Source organism: Grammomys surdaster, unplaced genomic scaffold (genome assembly GCF_004785775.1).
Source record: "Grammomys surdaster isolate TR1022 unplaced genomic scaffold, NIH_TR_1.0 126158, whole genome shotgun sequence".
NCBI classification, from domain to species: domain Eukaryota; kingdom Metazoa; phylum Chordata; class Mammalia; order Rodentia; family Muridae; genus Grammomys; species Grammomys surdaster.
The window spans coordinates 8,811,811-8,830,511 of NW_021620966.1; the positions used below are offsets into that span (position 1 = coordinate 8,811,811).

At 40.7% G+C, this 18,701-nt stretch overlaps 1 protein-coding gene across 1 annotated transcript in view; it reads left to right on the forward strand.

Annotated features, from left to right (window-relative positions):
- Positions 1–10,205, forward strand: part of Dph5 (diphthamide biosynthesis 5) — a 28,875-nt gene extending 18,670 nt beyond the window's left edge. Inside the window, exons 4-7 of the mRNA XM_028757409.1 lie at positions 3,076–3,196; positions 6,212–6,251; positions 7,709–7,812; positions 9,618–10,205. Of these exons, the coding sequence (XP_028613242.1) occupies positions 3,076–3,196; positions 6,212–6,251; positions 7,709–7,812; positions 9,618–9,829 (477 nt within the window). The 3' untranslated portion in view covers positions 9,830–10,205. The remainder of the gene's footprint in view (positions 1–3,075; positions 3,197–6,211; positions 6,252–7,708; positions 7,813–9,617) is intronic.
- Positions 10,206–18,701: the final 8,496 nt, after the last annotated feature.

Genomic DNA, 18,701 nt, shown 5'->3' on the forward strand with positions numbered 1-18,701 from the left:
TCTCTCTCTCTCTCTCTCTCTCTCTCTCTCTCTTTCTTTCTTTTTTTTTTTCCCCTGAGACAGGGTTTCTCTGTATAGTCCTGGCTGTCCTGGACTCACTCTGTAGACCAGGCTGGCCTCGAACTCAGAAATTCGCCTGCCTCTGCCTCCCAAGTGCTGGGATTAAAGGCGTGTGTCATCACCACCCAGCTTCATCCTTTCTTTCTCCCCAAGTTCCACAGCACAGCCTGTCTTTCTAGACTCTTTTTTTCTGATAGCAAATGCTGTCCTCTCAGAGTAGGTAATGTCCACGTGTCATATCAGCAAGGACTGATGGTCATCTTTCTTGTGCGTCTTCTCCCTCTGTCTCAATAGTTAGTACCTTATACAGTGGCTGGTTGGATGGATGAAGGGTTTTCTTTTCCTGATTTTTTTTTCTTTAACAAAACATGATCCAGTGTTAAGTTAGACTGGCTGCTTTCTAAGTTATTGCAGATGAAAACAGAACAGATCTATGTTTCCTCTAGTATTTCTGAGACAATGGCTGCTTTTATAGTTCTCAAACTTAGGTTAAAGCAGTAACATTGCCAGATTGGAAGCAATAATATTGTTGGGAAGAATGGTGGTAGCACACAGGCCAGAGTTGCAAGACAGCTGGTGTTCAGGCTTCTGCAACCTCAGTTCTTGTCACTGAGATTTGCTCCAGATGCCTTTTACAGTTTACTGGTGATGGTAAGACCTTTGGTTGTGAAACAAGAGCTGATCTTTCTTTTCCTTGAGGTACTAGCATCTCAGTGGTGAAACTGTTTGCATAATGTTCCAGCATTCATTGAAAAAGTTTGCACCCTTCCACAGGAATGGCTACAGTTATAAATCAGGGTCCTAAAGGCAGTGCCTAAGTGAGATTGGGCACTTCACGGTCTTTCACACAGAACACTCCTGTTTCGTTGGATGTGACTAGCATCCCAATTCTCTATTCAAGGCTTGCTCACTCTCTCTTTGACTGAAGAACTTATCTTCCTTGCTTCCATGGTTTTGTGTCCATGTTTCTTAAAATATTAGAGCCTCTTAAGTATTTATATAGAAATACAGTTTTCTCCTGATGGTTTTTATGGAATAACATAAGTATTTCAAGTTTGATAGGAGGTTTAAGGTGTCTAGTTGAGCTTGTCTATTTTAAATGTAGCTTACTAAGAGTAGTTTTGCATATTTAGTATTTTTTGAGCTCAGCTAATAAAGAGAGCAGTTGGATTTTGTCAAGACACAACAATTCAGAACATCTTCATATAATCATGAACATTATTACATTATATACTAAGCCCCAACCATGTTTAGAGGCATGACTAGGCACTCAGAATGCACTTGGTTATTCAATCTTTACAAGTATGCTGATTATGCTCACCGTGCAGGAGGCTCTTTTCTAGATCCAAGATGTCATTTGACTTGTCAGTGACCTCACAACTAACCAGAACCACTGTTGTGAGTCCAGAGTCTTTGTCAGCTCTGTGAGCTGTCACCTTTTTCACAGGGCCAGAGATCTATTTTCTCATTATTTTAAACCTGTGCCTACTATGTGCCTGGCACATAGTAGGTGATTTATAGTCACTATTTGTTGGGTAAATTTGTTTCACATAGGGCAGAGGAAATCCTGTTATACAGGGCAGGAAGTCACAACATTGAATACTTGGAACAGCATGATCTTTGTACACTGTCTTGTGAACACAGCTGCTACACAGTAGCATGGCTTCTCTGAGGATTTGTTTGGATAACTTTCAGATGGGCTGTGAGAATAAAGCTCCTTGATAGATGAGTTGAAGTCTGTAGTGTACTAGGGACATGATGACCATCCCTTTAGGACTCCAGAGGTAATGTGGTGACTGATAAAGCTTTTAGGACCCCAGTGTACAGAGCCTGAGAACTGTTAGCTGCTCTGGAGCAGTAGGGAAGGATGCCCTGAGTGCCCCACCTTTTGTCGCTTCCTTCCTGTCTGCTTCCTGGCATCTCTTGCCACAGCTTCTGAAACCAAGGTGAGAAGGAAGCTATAGTATAGGAAACAGCATCACCAGTTCCCACTTGGGACCCAACTCCTCGATTTCACAGAAGACCACAAGGCTTAGGAAAGTTAATGCTTTCTAATCTGTGACACGTTTCTAGATTCTCAATGTCTACACTTGCCTAATTTCTTCTAAGTCTTATTAAACTGTGTAAGTTGAGGAATTAAGTCATTCTATAACTTTAGCATTGTGTTTTACTGTACATTCTCTTGGAAGACAGATCTTTTGTACAATGCCTCTATAAAAATTATTACAATATTAATATATAACTTCACCATGTGAATAATGTTTATATGTCAGTTGATCCCCATAGCTAGGGATGGGTTGCATTGGCACTGTTCCTGCACAGCTAGTGAGTTACAGAGGCAGCCTTCAAAACTTCACTGCCCTTGCTTGAGTGGGCTGGTGTAGCTCGATGGTTTAAAAAGCCACGCTTCTTGGTTATAGCGATAGGGAAATGAGGTGAACCACCGGGGTGAGATGGAGATTTGGAGAAAGGTCCTTATTGGCACGCTTTCACAGGAAAGGCAAAGATACTGTTAAATCGGGAGGGTATATGTTGTCATCAGTAGCCGGAGTGAGTATGTGGTTTGTGATTTTATTGAGCTGATATGATGGATAAAAACATGCTCAGGCCTAAACTTGTGTATTTATTTATTTTTAGCTGTGTGTCCTTAGGTTAGTGAATTGCTTTTTGTCTTGTCAGTGAAAAGGAATATTAAACTTTTGACACCTGTTGTAAGTCCTGAAAGCTATTTTTATTTGTGTTCTTTTTTCCTTAGTGGTTTTTAATGTATATTTGGGAGCAGCAAGTTCATGTGAGTGCAGATGCTCACAGAGGCCAGAGGGCTCAGATCTTCCTGGAGCTAGAGTTGGAGTGATTACGGGCTTCCTAGACTTGGGTCCCCTGCAAGTATGGTACTAGCAATTAACTGATGAGCCTCCTCTCGGCCTGAGCCTTGTCTTCAGCCTGATTTCAGGGTCCTTCACCTATAAAACAGTAGTGATTGTCATATCATTAAGTAATGTTTTATTTTTCTAGCTGTACAAGTTTGGAGAAACAGTTTCTATTGTTTTTTGGACGGACACTTGGAAACCAGAGAGTTTCTTTGACAAGGTGAAGAAGAACCGGGAAAATGGCATGCACACATTGTGCTTACTTGGTAAGCATTGGGAAGACCGCTTACCCTCACACAGTGCAACTGTCAGAATTCTTCTGTTTTCATTTTGTGATAGAATTAAAACTGTTCTGTAAATAACTAGATGGGGTGGCGGGGAAAGGCTAGCCATTGTAAGCACGAAGCGCTCTCCTAGATGCTCAACACCAAATACCACATAAATGCCATGTTCATGCTGAGACCCTCTGCTTCCCTCCTGTAACCTATAGATCCTGTCCAATAGTGTCTGTATTTACAGATCTGTCCATCATTCTTAAAGTTTAGCAGACATGTAGTAAGCATTTATTCTTGTCACCAACCATTCTGTATCTTCTAGGATACTCTGTATGAATATCACAAATGGTCCTTCTGGAGGATATTCCAAGATCATTTAGTTAGAAACTGTTTTGCAGATGATGTTGACTGTTGAGCTTTTTCCAGTACCATTCATTTACTCGTTAACAGAACAGAATCCAAATGACCAACTAGTCCCAGCTCCCTTCACTGTACTGTCTTGCTCAAATGTTATTTCCAGTGTAACATAGGAGTGCTTTGTGCAGCATGGTAATAGTACTGAGTTTCAGATGCACATGGGCTTTGCCTTCGAGCAGTGATCACAAGGTTTAACAAGTCACATGTCCCAGTGCCTCTGCTAAGCTTATATATTTTAGGAAGGAATACTAGAAGAAATGTTCACGTTCCTCCAGATGCCCAGAACACAGCTGGCATCTTAAATTAACCTTGAAATGATATTTAGAGTTGGAACCAGAAGATAAAATCTTAGTGTCTCTGCTTACCAGCTAGAAAATACTGAGAAGCAATTCTTGGCTTTTGCCTTCATATCATCAAATTAGAAAACAAACAAACAAACAAACCATAAAACAAACCACCCTTCCTCATGAGGTTGTGAGAGTAGTATCTATCAAACTAGTTGTGGTAAATTTTTTTATTATTCTATTTGTATGTGTATATATGCATGTGCATCCCACGGCACACATGTCGAAGTCAGAGGATAACTTGGGAAATTAGTTCATTAGTTCTCTCTTTACATTGGAAAGCTCCTTTGGATCCAATTCAAGTCATCCATGTAAGCAGCAAGTATGTGTATTTACTTATCCATCTTACCAACCCCAATCACAGGTCGGTTCTTTATTTTGTTGTTGTTTATGATGTTGTGATGATGGTTGAGTAAGAATTGCCCTCATAAGCTCATATATTTGAATGCTTAGTCATAAGGGAGTGGGAATCTTAGAAGGATTAGAAGGATTAAGAGGTGTGACCTGTTGGTGTGGGTTTGTCCTTACTGGAGGTAGTGTATCAATGTGGGTGGGCTTTGAGGTTTCCCGTTGTATCTTCGTCCTGCTGCCTTCCATCAGAATGTGGACTTCTCAGCTCCTTCTCCAGCACTATATATAGTAAGGAGCCTGCGTGCTGCCGTGCTCCTTACTGTGATGATAGTGGACTGAGCCTCTGAAACTGTTCGCAAGCCCAAGTTGAATGCTTTGTTTTATAAGATCTGGTCCTGGTGTTTCTTCCCGACAGTGGGACAATGACTCAGTTGTTGTTTGCATTATTTAATTTAATTTATTTATTTGAGTGTGGCATGTAGGGTGTCAGGCTTCTAAATTCTCAAACCATGGCTCTCATCATTTAAATTAGTATGTGGTTGTTGAATGCCTGCTATGAGTCTGCATCTTTAGGGATTAGGAAGCAAAAGCTTAGCAGAAAACTACAAAAAAATGTATAATTTATTTAGAGACAAGCTGTAAGTGATATCGCCAGAAGTTAGTAGAACATTAGTTACATAGAACTTTTTAAGTACAAAGCATTAGAGTAGAAGCCAACAAAGGCTGCATGAAACAATAGGAACGCGCTGCTTCAGCGTGGTTTCAGATGGGCCTGGGAAGGGGAAGTAGGGGAGCAGTGCCCACAGCAGTAGACGTCTGTGTCTTACAGCTCCCTCAGTACCCTTGTTACGGTTTACAAGTTCAAGGTGAATGAATTAATAGAGGTGTTTACCTTAGTACTGAAGCCATCATTTAAACTAAAATGTGACTTCTACTATTAGTTGTATCAAAGGCCATTTTTTCAATATTATTCATTTTTTTATGTGGTAGGCAAATAGAACTATTAAATAATATTTCACATTTGGGAAATACTTAACATTACTACCACAGACACTGAAAACCGGGTAAGAGGTTGATCAGTGTTATAATTTCTAGGTAAACTTTTTAGTATTTGTCAATAAGAAAAGCTTTTACTGTCACTTTAGAAAGTTGTAGAAGCCTGCCAGAGACTCTTCAGTTGTAACATATTTATTTTTACAGAAACAAACTTTGGCTGAACCATTCAATTTGCATGTAAAGCAGGAAGCAGCTGTTGACCTTGTGTGAAGTTCCTGTGAGGACACAAAGCCAGTCTGGCTTTTCAGCATTTCCCAAGTAGTTCAGCCAGGCAGCAGTGGGACTGAAACGCTAAGGACCAAATCTTTGCCATGGGGCCCCATCAGACATCATGAGCACAGCGACTGTGTGCAGGTCGCTGTTTTACCCGGTGTCAGGGTAGAACCCTGAAGACTAAAGTCTTCATTCCTTATTATAGTATGTAAGAAAGCAGGCATTTCCTTCCAAATATGGTAAGAATCTATTTTTGACTTAGGTGTCATCGTAGAGGCTTCTATAGTCTGATGCCTGAAAACATAGCTAAGCATAGGGGTACGAGCTATTAGCTATTAGGCAATGCACATGCTACTGTTACCTAATGCTTTCCTTTATTATCTTTTCCAGCAGGAAACTAGATCCCTGCAGGGTAGTGTCAGGGCCAGACTCCCATTTGCTTTCTAGCATGGGGGCCTTTCTGCAACCACAGGCTACTCCTCTCTAACCTTAGTAGGAGAATAGTCACACACATGTTTGAACAGAGACACCACAAACTCAAAGATCAGCATTTAGGGGGCTCTGGAAGATGAGGGGTTTATGGTAAAATAGCTGAACTGAAAGAGGTGTCTTTTACTCCCTCCAGATATCAAAGTGAAGGAGCAATCTCTGGAGAACCTCATCAGGTGAGTCTGTCCTGAGGGGGAGCACATCTGTTTTAATTCTCTGACAAAATCCATAAGTTCTTCTTTAATTACCCAAGTCTAAAGATGCTTGAGAAATGAGTTCTCAGAACAGTTACACAGTGAATAGTTGCCTCATAAAGAGGAGAGAGCGGGGTGATTGGGTGAAAGGAACAGTAGGATTCATAGATCCAACACTGAGAACAGAGACGGGCATTTAATGGTCACCCAGTAAATGTGGTGGAATGAATTCGTGTGTTGGGAGTTCAAACCCTTGGCTTTGAGTCTGACATCAGCTTCTGGTTGCTGCTGCTTTTGGGCTCACTTCTCCCTGTGTCTGAGGACGGGGTCCTCTCTCAGTGAGGCCGTGTGTACTACAGCTCCTGCACACATGGCAGTGAGCACCTGGAATACAGCTGATGACACTGAGGAACCCAAGTTTTCACTTCATTTTACACTAGTAATTAGAAAACCTTCAGGTTTTTTGAGACAACTTTAATATATAAATCTATTTTTAAAATATATTTTTATTCCTTGAGAATTTCATACATGTGTATAATATATTTAGTTATACCCTCACTCTAACTTATCCTGAGAAATCTTATTTTATGACCATACATTTTATATACATATTAAATATTTCTGATAAAAACATAATAAATGAACTTGTGCTGAAAGTGCTTATCAGATTTCAAAGACTTGGTATAAAAACAGTGTTTAATACTTATTTGTGAATTAGCTATTCAAATCTAATATCGTGATATTAGATTAAATATATTTATGTTATTAAAACCAATTTTGCCTCTAACTCGTTCATGTAGTGCCTGGAGTATTTGCTATGCTTCTGCTGATAAGTATCGAGAATTGTCGAGAAATAAAATGATCAGCGCAGACTGAAAGTTTCAGGACCTTCCATTTTTTTTTTTTGTTATAGATCATTTAGTAAACTCTCCAGGCTTTTGAGGCATGCAGAAATAAATCACTGCTGAGGATTTTCAGATCGTGACACTTCCTTTTCTTAGAGGAAGAAGTAAAAAGAACATATGGGAACACATTAATACAGAAATGGCTAGCATGCGTTGGGCCCTGGATCCAGACCCAGCACCATGAGAATAACCAACCCAGAAGCAGCTGGGCTTTAGGCTGCATTGACTGTTGGGATGGCTGTACCTAAAGCATCACTTTTGATAAACATAACTTTGATTCAGATGTGCATCCTTGTCAGAACGTGAATCCTGCCACCATTGCAGTGTCAGTGGGGACAGCTCAGATAGAACAATAGAAAAAAAAGCTTAAGAAACTCAGTCACTGAACCCAGAGTTGGTTTCTATGGCAGTGGTATCACATGAAGGCTGCCAAGTGAGAGCAGAGCCACTCCAGAGGACCTGGAGGGGACCTGCACTGAATGCCACACTGAAATGTCCTGGGAAAGAACAATGATGTCTGGTTTATGCTTGCAGGGGAAGAAAGATCTATGAACCTCCTCGGTACATGAGTGTGAACCAGGCAGCACAGCAGCTTCTAGAAATTGTTCAAAATCAGAGAGCACGTGGGGAAGAACCAGGTACTTAGGACCCCGTGAGAGTGTTCCGTTATCTCCTACAGATACATACATCATGACATACCTCACACACGCTCAGACCACACTGAAGCCGGGTCAGCGTTTTTACCTCCTTACATATTTCTTGCTTTTGTTTGTTTGTTGTTGTTTATTTAAAATCCCACAGGATTCAAGTTCTTCATACTAAAACTATTATAACTTAAATTCTTGAAAATGACTTTTTATCAAGGACTTATAGTCAGGTTTTATGTTAAAATGCTAATGTATAAATGTTTGATAGAATAGAGAGCTAGACACCACTTAGCTCTAGTCAATATGATCTGTCCTATATAAATACACTTACTCTGCTTTTTCTTCTCAACACTGAAATATAGAATAGTTTTCTTTAGAACAAAGATGAGAGTTTATCTTGCATGCCTAATAAGGTAAGCCAAGTATGTGGTTTACAGTAAAGTGTGTCTGGACTGGACTGTTTGCTGAGAACTACTTGAATGTACCTGACTTATTCTCCTATGGACACTGTCTTTTGAGCACCTGCTCTCTCATGGGAACATGCATTGGGGTAGTTTTGAGCGATCAGTCTATATTTTTAAGTCTCTATTCCATGCATTTATTTTTATGTGTGTGCACACTTGCCCTAGTGTACATATGGAGGTTGGAGGAAAAACTGTCAAGAGTCACTTGTTTCACCATGGAATCAAACTCAGGCCATCAAAGCATTGTGGCAAGTCCTTTCCCTCCTGAGCCCTCCTGCTGGCCCAGTGATTGCATATTTTCTCCCTGCTGTGTTCCTTGCATGTCCTCTTTGCCTTGTGCCCCCTTCTTTTTAAATCACTTGTTAGTAAGTACAACTTTCCTCACTAAACGATAAAAGCAATAAGAAGTCAGCTCTTCAGCTGTAGCACCTAAATCACGAAAAGATAAGTAAGGATCATTTTTTCTGAATTTCGAAGCCTAAGTCTCCAGAAATGCCTGTCATTTGTTATGGGCTCTAGAGTCTATTGAGTACTCTTGTAGTCATTGTATTAACCCTTGTTAGTACAATGTACTGCATCACAACCACCACTTAAGTATTCATTGTATTAACCCTTGTTAGTACAATGTACTGCATCACAACTACCACTTAAGATACAAAGCATCTTTTAAAATAAAAAGAAATGTTAGCATTTAATTAGATGGCTGTGCAGAAACTCACATCTGTGAAGTTTTCTGAGTCTCTCAATTTTTACTATGTCTTGGTCAGTATAAATGTATCTCAAGAATTTATTTAAAATATAAGTGTGTTGGGTAGGAGGGATGATTCATTCCTTACAAGCAATTGCTGTTCTTAAAGAGGATCCAAGTTAGGTTCCAAGCACGCAATTGAATGGTTCACAGCCACCTGTAATTCCAGCTTCAGGAGATCCAGTTCCCTCTTCTGGCTTCATGGGAACCTGCAAGCACATACATGCACATGTGTGCATACACTAACACACACACACAATCAAGTTAAAAGTAAATCTTTATAGTATGTGTGAGTCATAAAGATGTACACTCAGAACCTGTTTTAAGATAAGTGTTCTATCATTACGTGGAGTATAAATATAGCTCATTTTTTTCCAGCTGTTAAAACATAACCTTGGGTTAATCATTGAAATTCCCCAAAGGTAACATGACTGGTTCGCAGTGAGTCAGGAGCGACACTGAAGTCCAGGCGTTCTCAGTGCACTTGTCAGACTGTTATTTTGAATGTTGAATAAGGTGAGGCACTTGCTGAATTGATCTGCAGCATCTCTCTCTGTCTCCCTCCCAAACCCTTGTTTAAACAGCAGTCACTGAGGAGACTCTCTGTGTCGGCTTAGCCAGAGTTGGAGCTGAAGACCAGAAAATTGCAGCAGGCACGTTACAACAGATGTGTACAGTGAGCTTGGGAGAACCACTGCATTCATTGGTCATTACAGGGGGCAACCTGCACCCACTGGAGATGGAAATGCTAAGTCTTTTCTCTATACCGGAATCCCAGAGTACTGATGGACTCTGAACATGGACATTTTCTATTGTCTCACAATAAGTTCAGTTAGACTGGGGGTGTCATGTTTGTATGACAAATGGCATGGCTCTGTCATTTATGAAGAAAGTATAACAGAAGGGACCAAGAAGAAGGTTGAGTGACAGCATTTGGTTTCCTGCTTCCCCCACTCCATTGTCAGTTGCTGTTGCCGCATCAGTTGGCTACTTGTTGGGGTGCACACACGTGGGCAAACCGAGCTGGAAAAGTGAACCAAGTCAATGCAAGGAGGTTGAGACCAAGAATAACTCAAGGAAATTGGACAGTGAATCACTTGAACTCTGTTTTTCAGGGACAAAGCAGCATGAATCAGCAAGAAAAGCAAATAAAAGACTGCTAACTCTTCATATATTGTTTTATAGTCTCCTTTATAAAAAGGTAGCTGTTGGGCTGCAGAGATGGCTCAGGAGTTACGAACACTGACTGCTCTTTTTTTTTTTTTGGTTTTTCGAGACAGGGTTTCTCTGTATAGCCCTGGCTGTCCTGGAACTCACTCTGTAGACCAGGCTGGCCTCGAACTCAGAAATCCATCTGCCTCTGCCTCCCAAGTGCCTGACTGCTCTTTCAGAGGTCCTGAGTTCAATTCCCAGCAACCACATGATGACTCACAACTATCTGTAATGGGATCTAATGCTTTCTTCTGGTGTGTCTGAAGACAGCTATAGTCTATTCATATACACAAAATAAATAAATAAGTCTTTTGTTTTTTTAAAGGTAGTTGTCAGGGACTGAGTTGGTGTAAAAATTCAAGTGTGGCCGTGTACAACTGTAACCCTAATGCTAGGTGGGAGCAGAGGCAGGCAGATTCCTTGGAGCTTTCTGGTTAATCTGTGTGTGTCTTATTCAGTGCGAGACACTTGTCGCTACCTGATCCGACCAGCAGACAGAGAACGACGGACACGGAGTTCTTCTTCCCAACACAGTTTATTCAGGAACCCTTACATTCTTCAAAAAGCCTCCGAGCCTCTCCTCCACCGCCCTTAAATCCCTCTGCCTTCTCCAATCAGAGTCTGCCACGTCGGTGCATGTGATAGGACAGTGGGTATGGCAAAATCTGACGTTGCCCTACGTAGCAGATGGCCTGATTATGTATAGCAGTGAGCCTGTGCAATATTGCCTGTGGACGTGGCTTCTTCAGGGGCGTATGAGGAAGTCAGGTGTTAGCCCCAGGCGCCATTTTGGAATGGCCGCCACACCCACTTCCTACAAGTTGATAGCTGGGTGTGGTGACATACTCCTTAAATTCCAGCGCTTGGGAGGCAGACAGACAGATTTCTGAGTTCAAGGCCTGCCTGATTTACATAGCAAGTTCCAGATTACCTTATGCTTAATAATAATAATAATAATAATAATAAATAGTGGAACAAGATAGAAGAAGAAGATACCCAATGTTGATGTTAGTCAGCAAACATGCACACATGTATACATGGATATACATTCACTAAACACCAATTTTAAAAGGCTTATATGTTTAATAACCGTAAAGTGCTTCACCTTTGTTCATCTGGATTAGAAGTAGCTTCGTTACAGTCTTGAGTATTTCCATAGCCTAATCAACTTGATCTTTTTGCTCAGTTTAGACATGGATATTGGTTGAAACTTTTTCTACCTTCTGGTATTATATATGCATTAGCTAGAAAATATTTTGACATTTCATTTGGGATGAAATATTTTAATGTGTATAAAACATCCCATTTTCAGACTATTATGCACACAAGAGGAAAGAGACAAATAGCTTAAGTCAGTTCTATAATTTTTTTTCAGGGGTGTTAAACCAAACATTTAAATATTTTAAATATAAAGGACTTGTAGGTTTGGTAATGGAATAGCTCATACTCCCTCCAATGGTAAACTCTGTTACACTGCATGATTGTTGGAAGAGACTGGGGAGCCAGAGAGCAGGCTGAGAATTCTGCCTGTGTGCCTCTTCCTGTTGAGACCTTCCCAGACCTCAGTTCGACCTAGCTGCTGTTGTACTGGCTTGAAATGGTTAGTGGATGGAACTGTGGGCTCCAGAGGGAGCTGGACACTGAGGACGGAGCCCTTAGAAAGTGAGGCGCTCTAGAGTGGCGACTCTCTGGTCTCTGTCCTAAATCCTCAGCTTACTCCTTATTTTCTGTATATGTAGAAAGATCCACGGGTCTAGGTGAAAAGCCAGGCCAGGGGCCGAAAGAAACAGACATTGCTCTCTCTTGTGAGAGAAGACAGCTTCAAGTTTGAATTCTGACAAGTTAGGAGGGCTTGATAATTATGTGTGCTTTCCTTCAGAAACCCAGAATGGCCATGTACTAGTAAGGACCAAGCTTGGGGCTAAATTAAGGACAAAGTGTTTCATATAATGTGAAGTTAAGCCTCCATAGGATGGAGGTGATAATAGTTTAATGTCTACTAGAACAAAGTTTAGGATGGTTCAGAAAATGGTGACAAAAATTAGTATAGTACTAACAATGTCCATAGAACAGAGTATGTATTATGGCTTTATGACTAGAAAGGAAGAACGCTGTGTAACAGAGATGTTAACATAACCTAGACTTTGGCACTTTAGAACTGTGCACAGATGGAAAACAAATGTTTTATGAATGCATATAATGAGTACTGCCATTCAAGAACAAGAAGAAAAATCCAAATTGGCCAAAGTACAGTGAAAGAGAAATTGTCCAACCTCAGGAAGAAGACTAAAATAATGAAAAAAAAAAACATTAATCAGAATTGTAATGTCATGGGGGCAAGATCAAGTAGTTTTAAAAATCTCCATACTTTGTTGGACAGAAAGAGACTATGTGTATGTGCACATGCATGTGTGCGCACTCATGCTTACACATGTGTGCATGTGCCAGTGCCTATGTGGAGGTGAGAAGACAGCTTCTAGATGCAGGTTGTGGGGATTGAACTCAGATTGTTAGGGTCGGCAGCAAGTGACCCATCTCAGCAGCTCCAATATCAAACAGTTTTTAAAAGCATGCAGGTAATGAGAATGAGATGGAGGAAGGGAGGGATGTAGGGAGGGAGGGAGAGAAAGGAGGGAGGGAAAGAGGAGGAAGAAGAGGAAGAGGAGGAGATGGAAATGACAGCCAAAATTTCTTCAAATTTAGTAAAGGTATCAATACATTGATCCAATATACTCAATGAACTACAAGCAAAATAAGTAGGAAATTCGTAACTGTTAGTTAAAACTGATAAAAATCAAAGTTAGTTGGAAAGCAAGCAAAAAATACTTGTAGCTTATCAAATGTAGTTTGAAATTAAAATTTAGGTTTGTTTGTTTCTCAACTTGGCAAGCCTGCATGTAATTTAACCTCAATATAAATGAGCTGTAAAATGAAAACTCTTCACCAGTATGAAGAGAGATGAGCAGTGTTGGAGTCTACTGTCCTGAAACCCCAGGATTAAAGTAGAGATATTAGACAAGTGTATACAGTTGGTGTTTATTTAGTAGACTTTATTGGTTTTTGTTGTCTTGAACTTTGGTCTCGATTTACTTTTGCTTTTGCAGTCCTGGGGTAAAGGATGTTTGGTCTCACAGCTTTGGCCTTGTATGTGCTAGGCAAGTATTTTACCATGCTGTTCCACCATCGCTAGGTATAAATGATTCAGTGAAATGCCTTATAGTCTTGATAGTAACAGTTCTGTCATCAACAGTTATTTTTCTCTGTTCATTTACCCTTCACCCTAACTGTTGGAAACCAGTGATCTATTCTTTTTCAAGAGTTTTGCCTTTTAGAGAATATAAAAACTGAGACAGGCTTCCATAAACATGATGTTCTTGAGATTCATGCAGACTGTTCCAGGTATCAAGAGTGTGCTCCGTTTTTACTGGTTAGTAGAGTTCTCTGCTATGGAGAGACTGCAGTTTGTTTTTCCAGTGATTATCTAAGAGATATTTGAGTTCTACAACCTACTTTTTAGTAAGAATGGTAATTGTTAAAGCATCCACACACAGGCTTTTGTGTGGTTGTTCTAGAAGAGATACCCGAGAATGGGATTTCCGGTTCAGATGATAGGAGTACATTCACTACTGTGAGAAACTGCTGGTTTACTGGCCTAGCAAGATATGTTTGTCGGAGCAATAGTGACGTGAATATTATAGGGATAAGCAATCACTTCCCGATTGGATTTAAGGCCTGCTCCACAGGAGGAACAGGTCTGGGAAGCTGATACACTTCAGAAGTTAATCTACCACTATTTGCTAAATAGACACAGTGTCAAATTGCATTCTAAATAGGTTATTTCTATATCTATAGACAAGGGTAACTCTCAGGCCTCATCAGAGAAAAGTCCTTGTGTGGTGCATGGCTAATACAGAGATTCACCACTGGCCAAAGTGCGAAGATACGTATGTGTGGAGCGTATGTATTAACCTCCCTGTAATACACGTATTACATGTATTACATCTGTATTACATGGGGCATCTGTATTACACCTCCTCCCTGCCAAGGCTCAGGGAACATACAGAAAGAAGGAACAGAAATATTCAAAGAGCCAGAGATTAGGAAAGGATCAGAGTGAAACTGTCCTTTGGACATAGCATTGGGCCTCTGGGATTGTGGCTGCTGTGGCTGTTTGCACAAGGTCAAGCAGTCAACCTTACAACATGGACGGGGGAGGAGGACATACGCCCACATCCTAGCTTAAGAGTGATCTGATAGTCATGGACTACCAGAGGAGGGAGACTAAATTTCTTTAGGTGTAGTCCCTGGTGGGTTGCCCATGCTCCAGTAGGAATGACTTACCCATGTGTATATGAGCAGCACAAATTAGACTCTGGGCTATCAACCAAGCAAACAAAAGGGTCAATCTGGGAAGGACATGTAAAACATCCACAAGGCGCTGAAGGCCATAGTGGGTGTCAAATTTGATCAAGTACATTCTATGCATTTATGCAATTTTGAAAAATTAAATTAATACATTTTTAATTTTGGTTACCAGTCTGGTTGCATTAAGAAATGCCTAGGACGGGCTGGAGAGATGGCTCAGTGGTTAAGAGCACTGACTGCTCTTCTTGAGGTCCTGAGTTCAAATCCCAGCAACCACATGATGGCTCACAACCTTCCATAATGAGATTCAATGCCCTCTTCTGGTGTGTCTGAAGATAGCTACAGTGTACTCATAAATAAAATAAATAAATCTTTAAAAAAAAAAAAAAAGAAATGCCTAGGACATTGGATGTGCCTAGGGGTATTTACAGAAGATCCCGCGAGGGAGGGAACCCTACCCTGAATATGGACTGTACCGTAAACCTGAGTTCAGGACCAAACACAAATGGGAAAAAGAGGAAGATAAATACCCCAACACCAGCATTTTCCTATCCACCAGGAGGTGAGCAGCCCACCTCATGCTGCCAAGGATAAGGAGCTGGTTCTGCTACAGCACGCCACCACACCATGATGGAGTGCATGCCCTGAACTGTAATCCAGATAGAACCGCCTCCCCCCTTTACATTGCCTACTCGAGCAATGACAAGGGTGACTTAACACTGCCCAAATGACTTCCAAACTGGCATTTTCTTTCTGCATTCTCGCAGTATCACATGTGAGTTCTTGTTGTTTGTCTCTTACAAGACAGCTCTGGAGTGATTGACTATCTCTGTCTCCTTTTCCCCAAACACTGCTAGTTGAAGACTAGATATAAGGTTGTTTATAAAGGATGTTCATTTCCCATCTTCTCAAATCACAGACTGTAGTAAAATGCAGCTTCAGCTTAGTTCTTGGATGCCCCTTGGCTTTTGGAGACAGGCAGCACAATGCCCCATCCTCTTGACGTTTTTAGTTTTGAGTCAAATGTTAAAAAGAGGTCGTGTGCTTCCCTTCCCTTCTTTTTGAAGCTATTTGTTTTCTAGCTCCTTTGCTTTTCACATCCACGATAGCATTACCTTACTGGTACTTGCAGTGATGCCCATGAGATTTTGATTCCAAGTCTTCCATATGGTGTGGAGATTTTGGAGTTTATCCCATATAGGAAGTATACAGCCATTCTTCAAATATTCTTTGCACTGAATGCTTTATCCTCTTTTTGATCTCTGGTGAATCTGATAACAGGAGTGACGAACATTGCTTGTCCAGTAGTCACTGAGCTCTGTTCAGTTTCTGTTGTTTTGTTCTTGAAATAGTTTATGTGTTCTGAATGGGTAATTTTCCCTGATCTGTCTTCAGAGTTATTGACTCCTGCTTCTTCTATACTGCTGTTTGAGTTCATTTTATGTGCTTTTAAATATTTGCTTATTGTCCTGAATTTTCATTTTTTTAAAGTTTTTTTTTAATGTGCATATGTATGCAATTTGTGTGAGGTATCTGTAGGAGACCACTGGGGCAGAAAAGGATGTTGGATCCCCTGGAACTGGAGTTACAGACCATTCTGAAGCCATCATAAAGGAAACCAGTCCTGGGTCCTCTTGAACAGTAGCTGTTAGCCACTGAACAACCTCCCAACCCTCATCTCCAATTTTTTACATTAGTTTTTGTTACAGGATTATTTGTTATTGTGTAACTGTGCATTTTCATAGTGGCCACATCAAGATCTTTATTAGCTTACTCCAGTGTTCCTGTTGTTTCAGCATGGTCAACTCACCTGGGATTTAAATTGGACATTCTGAGTATCATCTATTAGGTCCCAAGCCTTCTAAAACTCTACGGAGAGAGAAGTCAGCCTTTCTGTTCTCATAAGCAAGCAGTGTGGTGAAGGGCAGGGTGTGAGGGCTTGTCTGTCTTGAATGTACATGGATCAAAGACTGCAGGTCTGGTAGTTCTCCTTAGCTGGGAACTTGGTGGGTTGGATAGGGCTTTTTTAGTTTGGTAAGTAGGATCAGCATCAAACCATTAATGATTTGAAGGTGATCCCTGGAGTTCATAAATTATTTGCATGCTTCTCCTGGGCTGCTGTGCCCCTCAGTCTTCCTCTACCCCATAGTACCTTGAGCTTCCTTTCCCCGTCCTCAACCAGGAACCTGGCAGTCTCCCTACTCATCAATTCATAATTTCCTGAGTGGACTGCACCCTTACAGAGAAGACAGAGCGATCAGTTGTCTTTTTGAAGCTATAGCTTTTCCAATCCAAAAAAAAAATCTGCCCTTTCCAGGAGTTGACGCTTCTGTTGGTTTCCGTAGCTGCTGGCTATCAATCACCAACCACACTGCTGCGTCTGACAAGTCTCAAGCTAACAGGACTGCAGATGTGTTAAACTTTGCCTTTTGGAGTCTTCCTAAGCCAATGTGACCTTTCTACTTATTACTCGTCAAAGGGAAGTAGCATGATGTAGAGAATTCCAGTAAAGTTGAACACAGTGAGCTAGCTCACTCCCTAGGGTGAGGATGTGAGGCTATCAGATTGTCCCTATTTTACTTATAAATTTAGATGATCACATTTGTAAAAGTTAAAAAAAAATGGTGAAGTTGTAATTATAATTGCCATGAAACTGTATGTATGCTTACAAGGAAATATGGTTCTGTGTATAAAATGTTACACTTTAAAATATAATATTCCTTGCCAAATTCAGGAAATAACCATTTGGAGTGCTTTTAGCTTTGTATTGTCTTATTTTTAATCGTTTAAGTTTAGCAATAGCTGGCTTACAAACAAAACAAGGTTCATCTTAGTATTCATTCAATACTACTTTCAAATATTTAGTTTCCCATTAAAACATTTTTTTTGTGTTGGGTGTATGTATGTATGTATGTATGTATGTATGTATGTATGTATATAAGGTATATTCTCACATGTGGAAGCCAGAAGACATTGGGTATGTCTGGCTTATCCCTTTGAGACAGTCTCTCACTGAATTTGAAGCTAGGTTGGTGGTTAATGAACCCCAGCCACCCTCATCTGTGCTGCCATAGCCACCAGTGTGGCCATACTCAGGTTCTTACATGGATCCTTGGATCTGAACTCATGACAGCATGCTTGTCCAACAAACCTCTTAACCACCAAGCTATCTTGCCAGCTTGTTTCTTCTTCTTCTTCTTCTTCTTCTTCTTCTTCTTCTTCTTCTTCTTCTTCTTCTTCTTCTCCTTCTCCTTCTCCTTCTCCTTCTCCTCCTCTTCCTCCTCTCCTTCCTCTCCCTTCTCTTCCTTCTTCTTCTTCTTCTCCCTCTCCTCCTCCTCCTCCTCCTCCTCCTCCTCCTCCTTCTTCTTTTTTTTTATCAGTAAATTTTGACTTCCTAGTATGCTGGGCTATATGAATCCTAGTGGTATGCATTCAGCAGGATCCTAGATATAGTTGTCTATTTAAATGTTGGTGACACAAACAAGCATGAATTTCATGGTAGACTTTAACGTATTACTTAATATGTATGGTTGTTTTCTGTTATGTTTGTGTACTACGTGCATGCAGTACCCATGGTGGCCAGAAGAGGTCACCAGACCCCCCAGGACTGAAGTTACAGAACGTTGTGAGCTGGGTGAGCATTGATCTTTTGGAAGAGCAGCCACTCTTAGCCACTGAACCATCTCTCCAGCCTCATTGGTAGATTTTTTTTTTTTAAAGCTCGGAGGTAGGGCTAGTTGAACTGACAATGTTCAAAAGAACCATCAAAGTGTTAATTTCCTATTTTTCCCTTGAATAGAAGGCAAAATAGTAAATTGCTGGTATTAGTTATATCTGTTGTACGTTTACTTCCCCATCTTCATTGTGTCTCCAGTCTAGATGAAAAGCTTATTGACTACTACACTGTGAGAAATACGTCGAAATTAGAAAACACAAACATTTCAATTTCCAGAGGGGTTGGAGAAGTAGCTCAGTGGTTCAGAGCACTGGCTGCTCTCGTCTTCTAAAGGTCCTGAATTGAAATCTCAGGGACCACATTTGCCTTACAACTATCTATAACAGGGTTCAGTGCCTCCTTCTAGTGTGTAGGC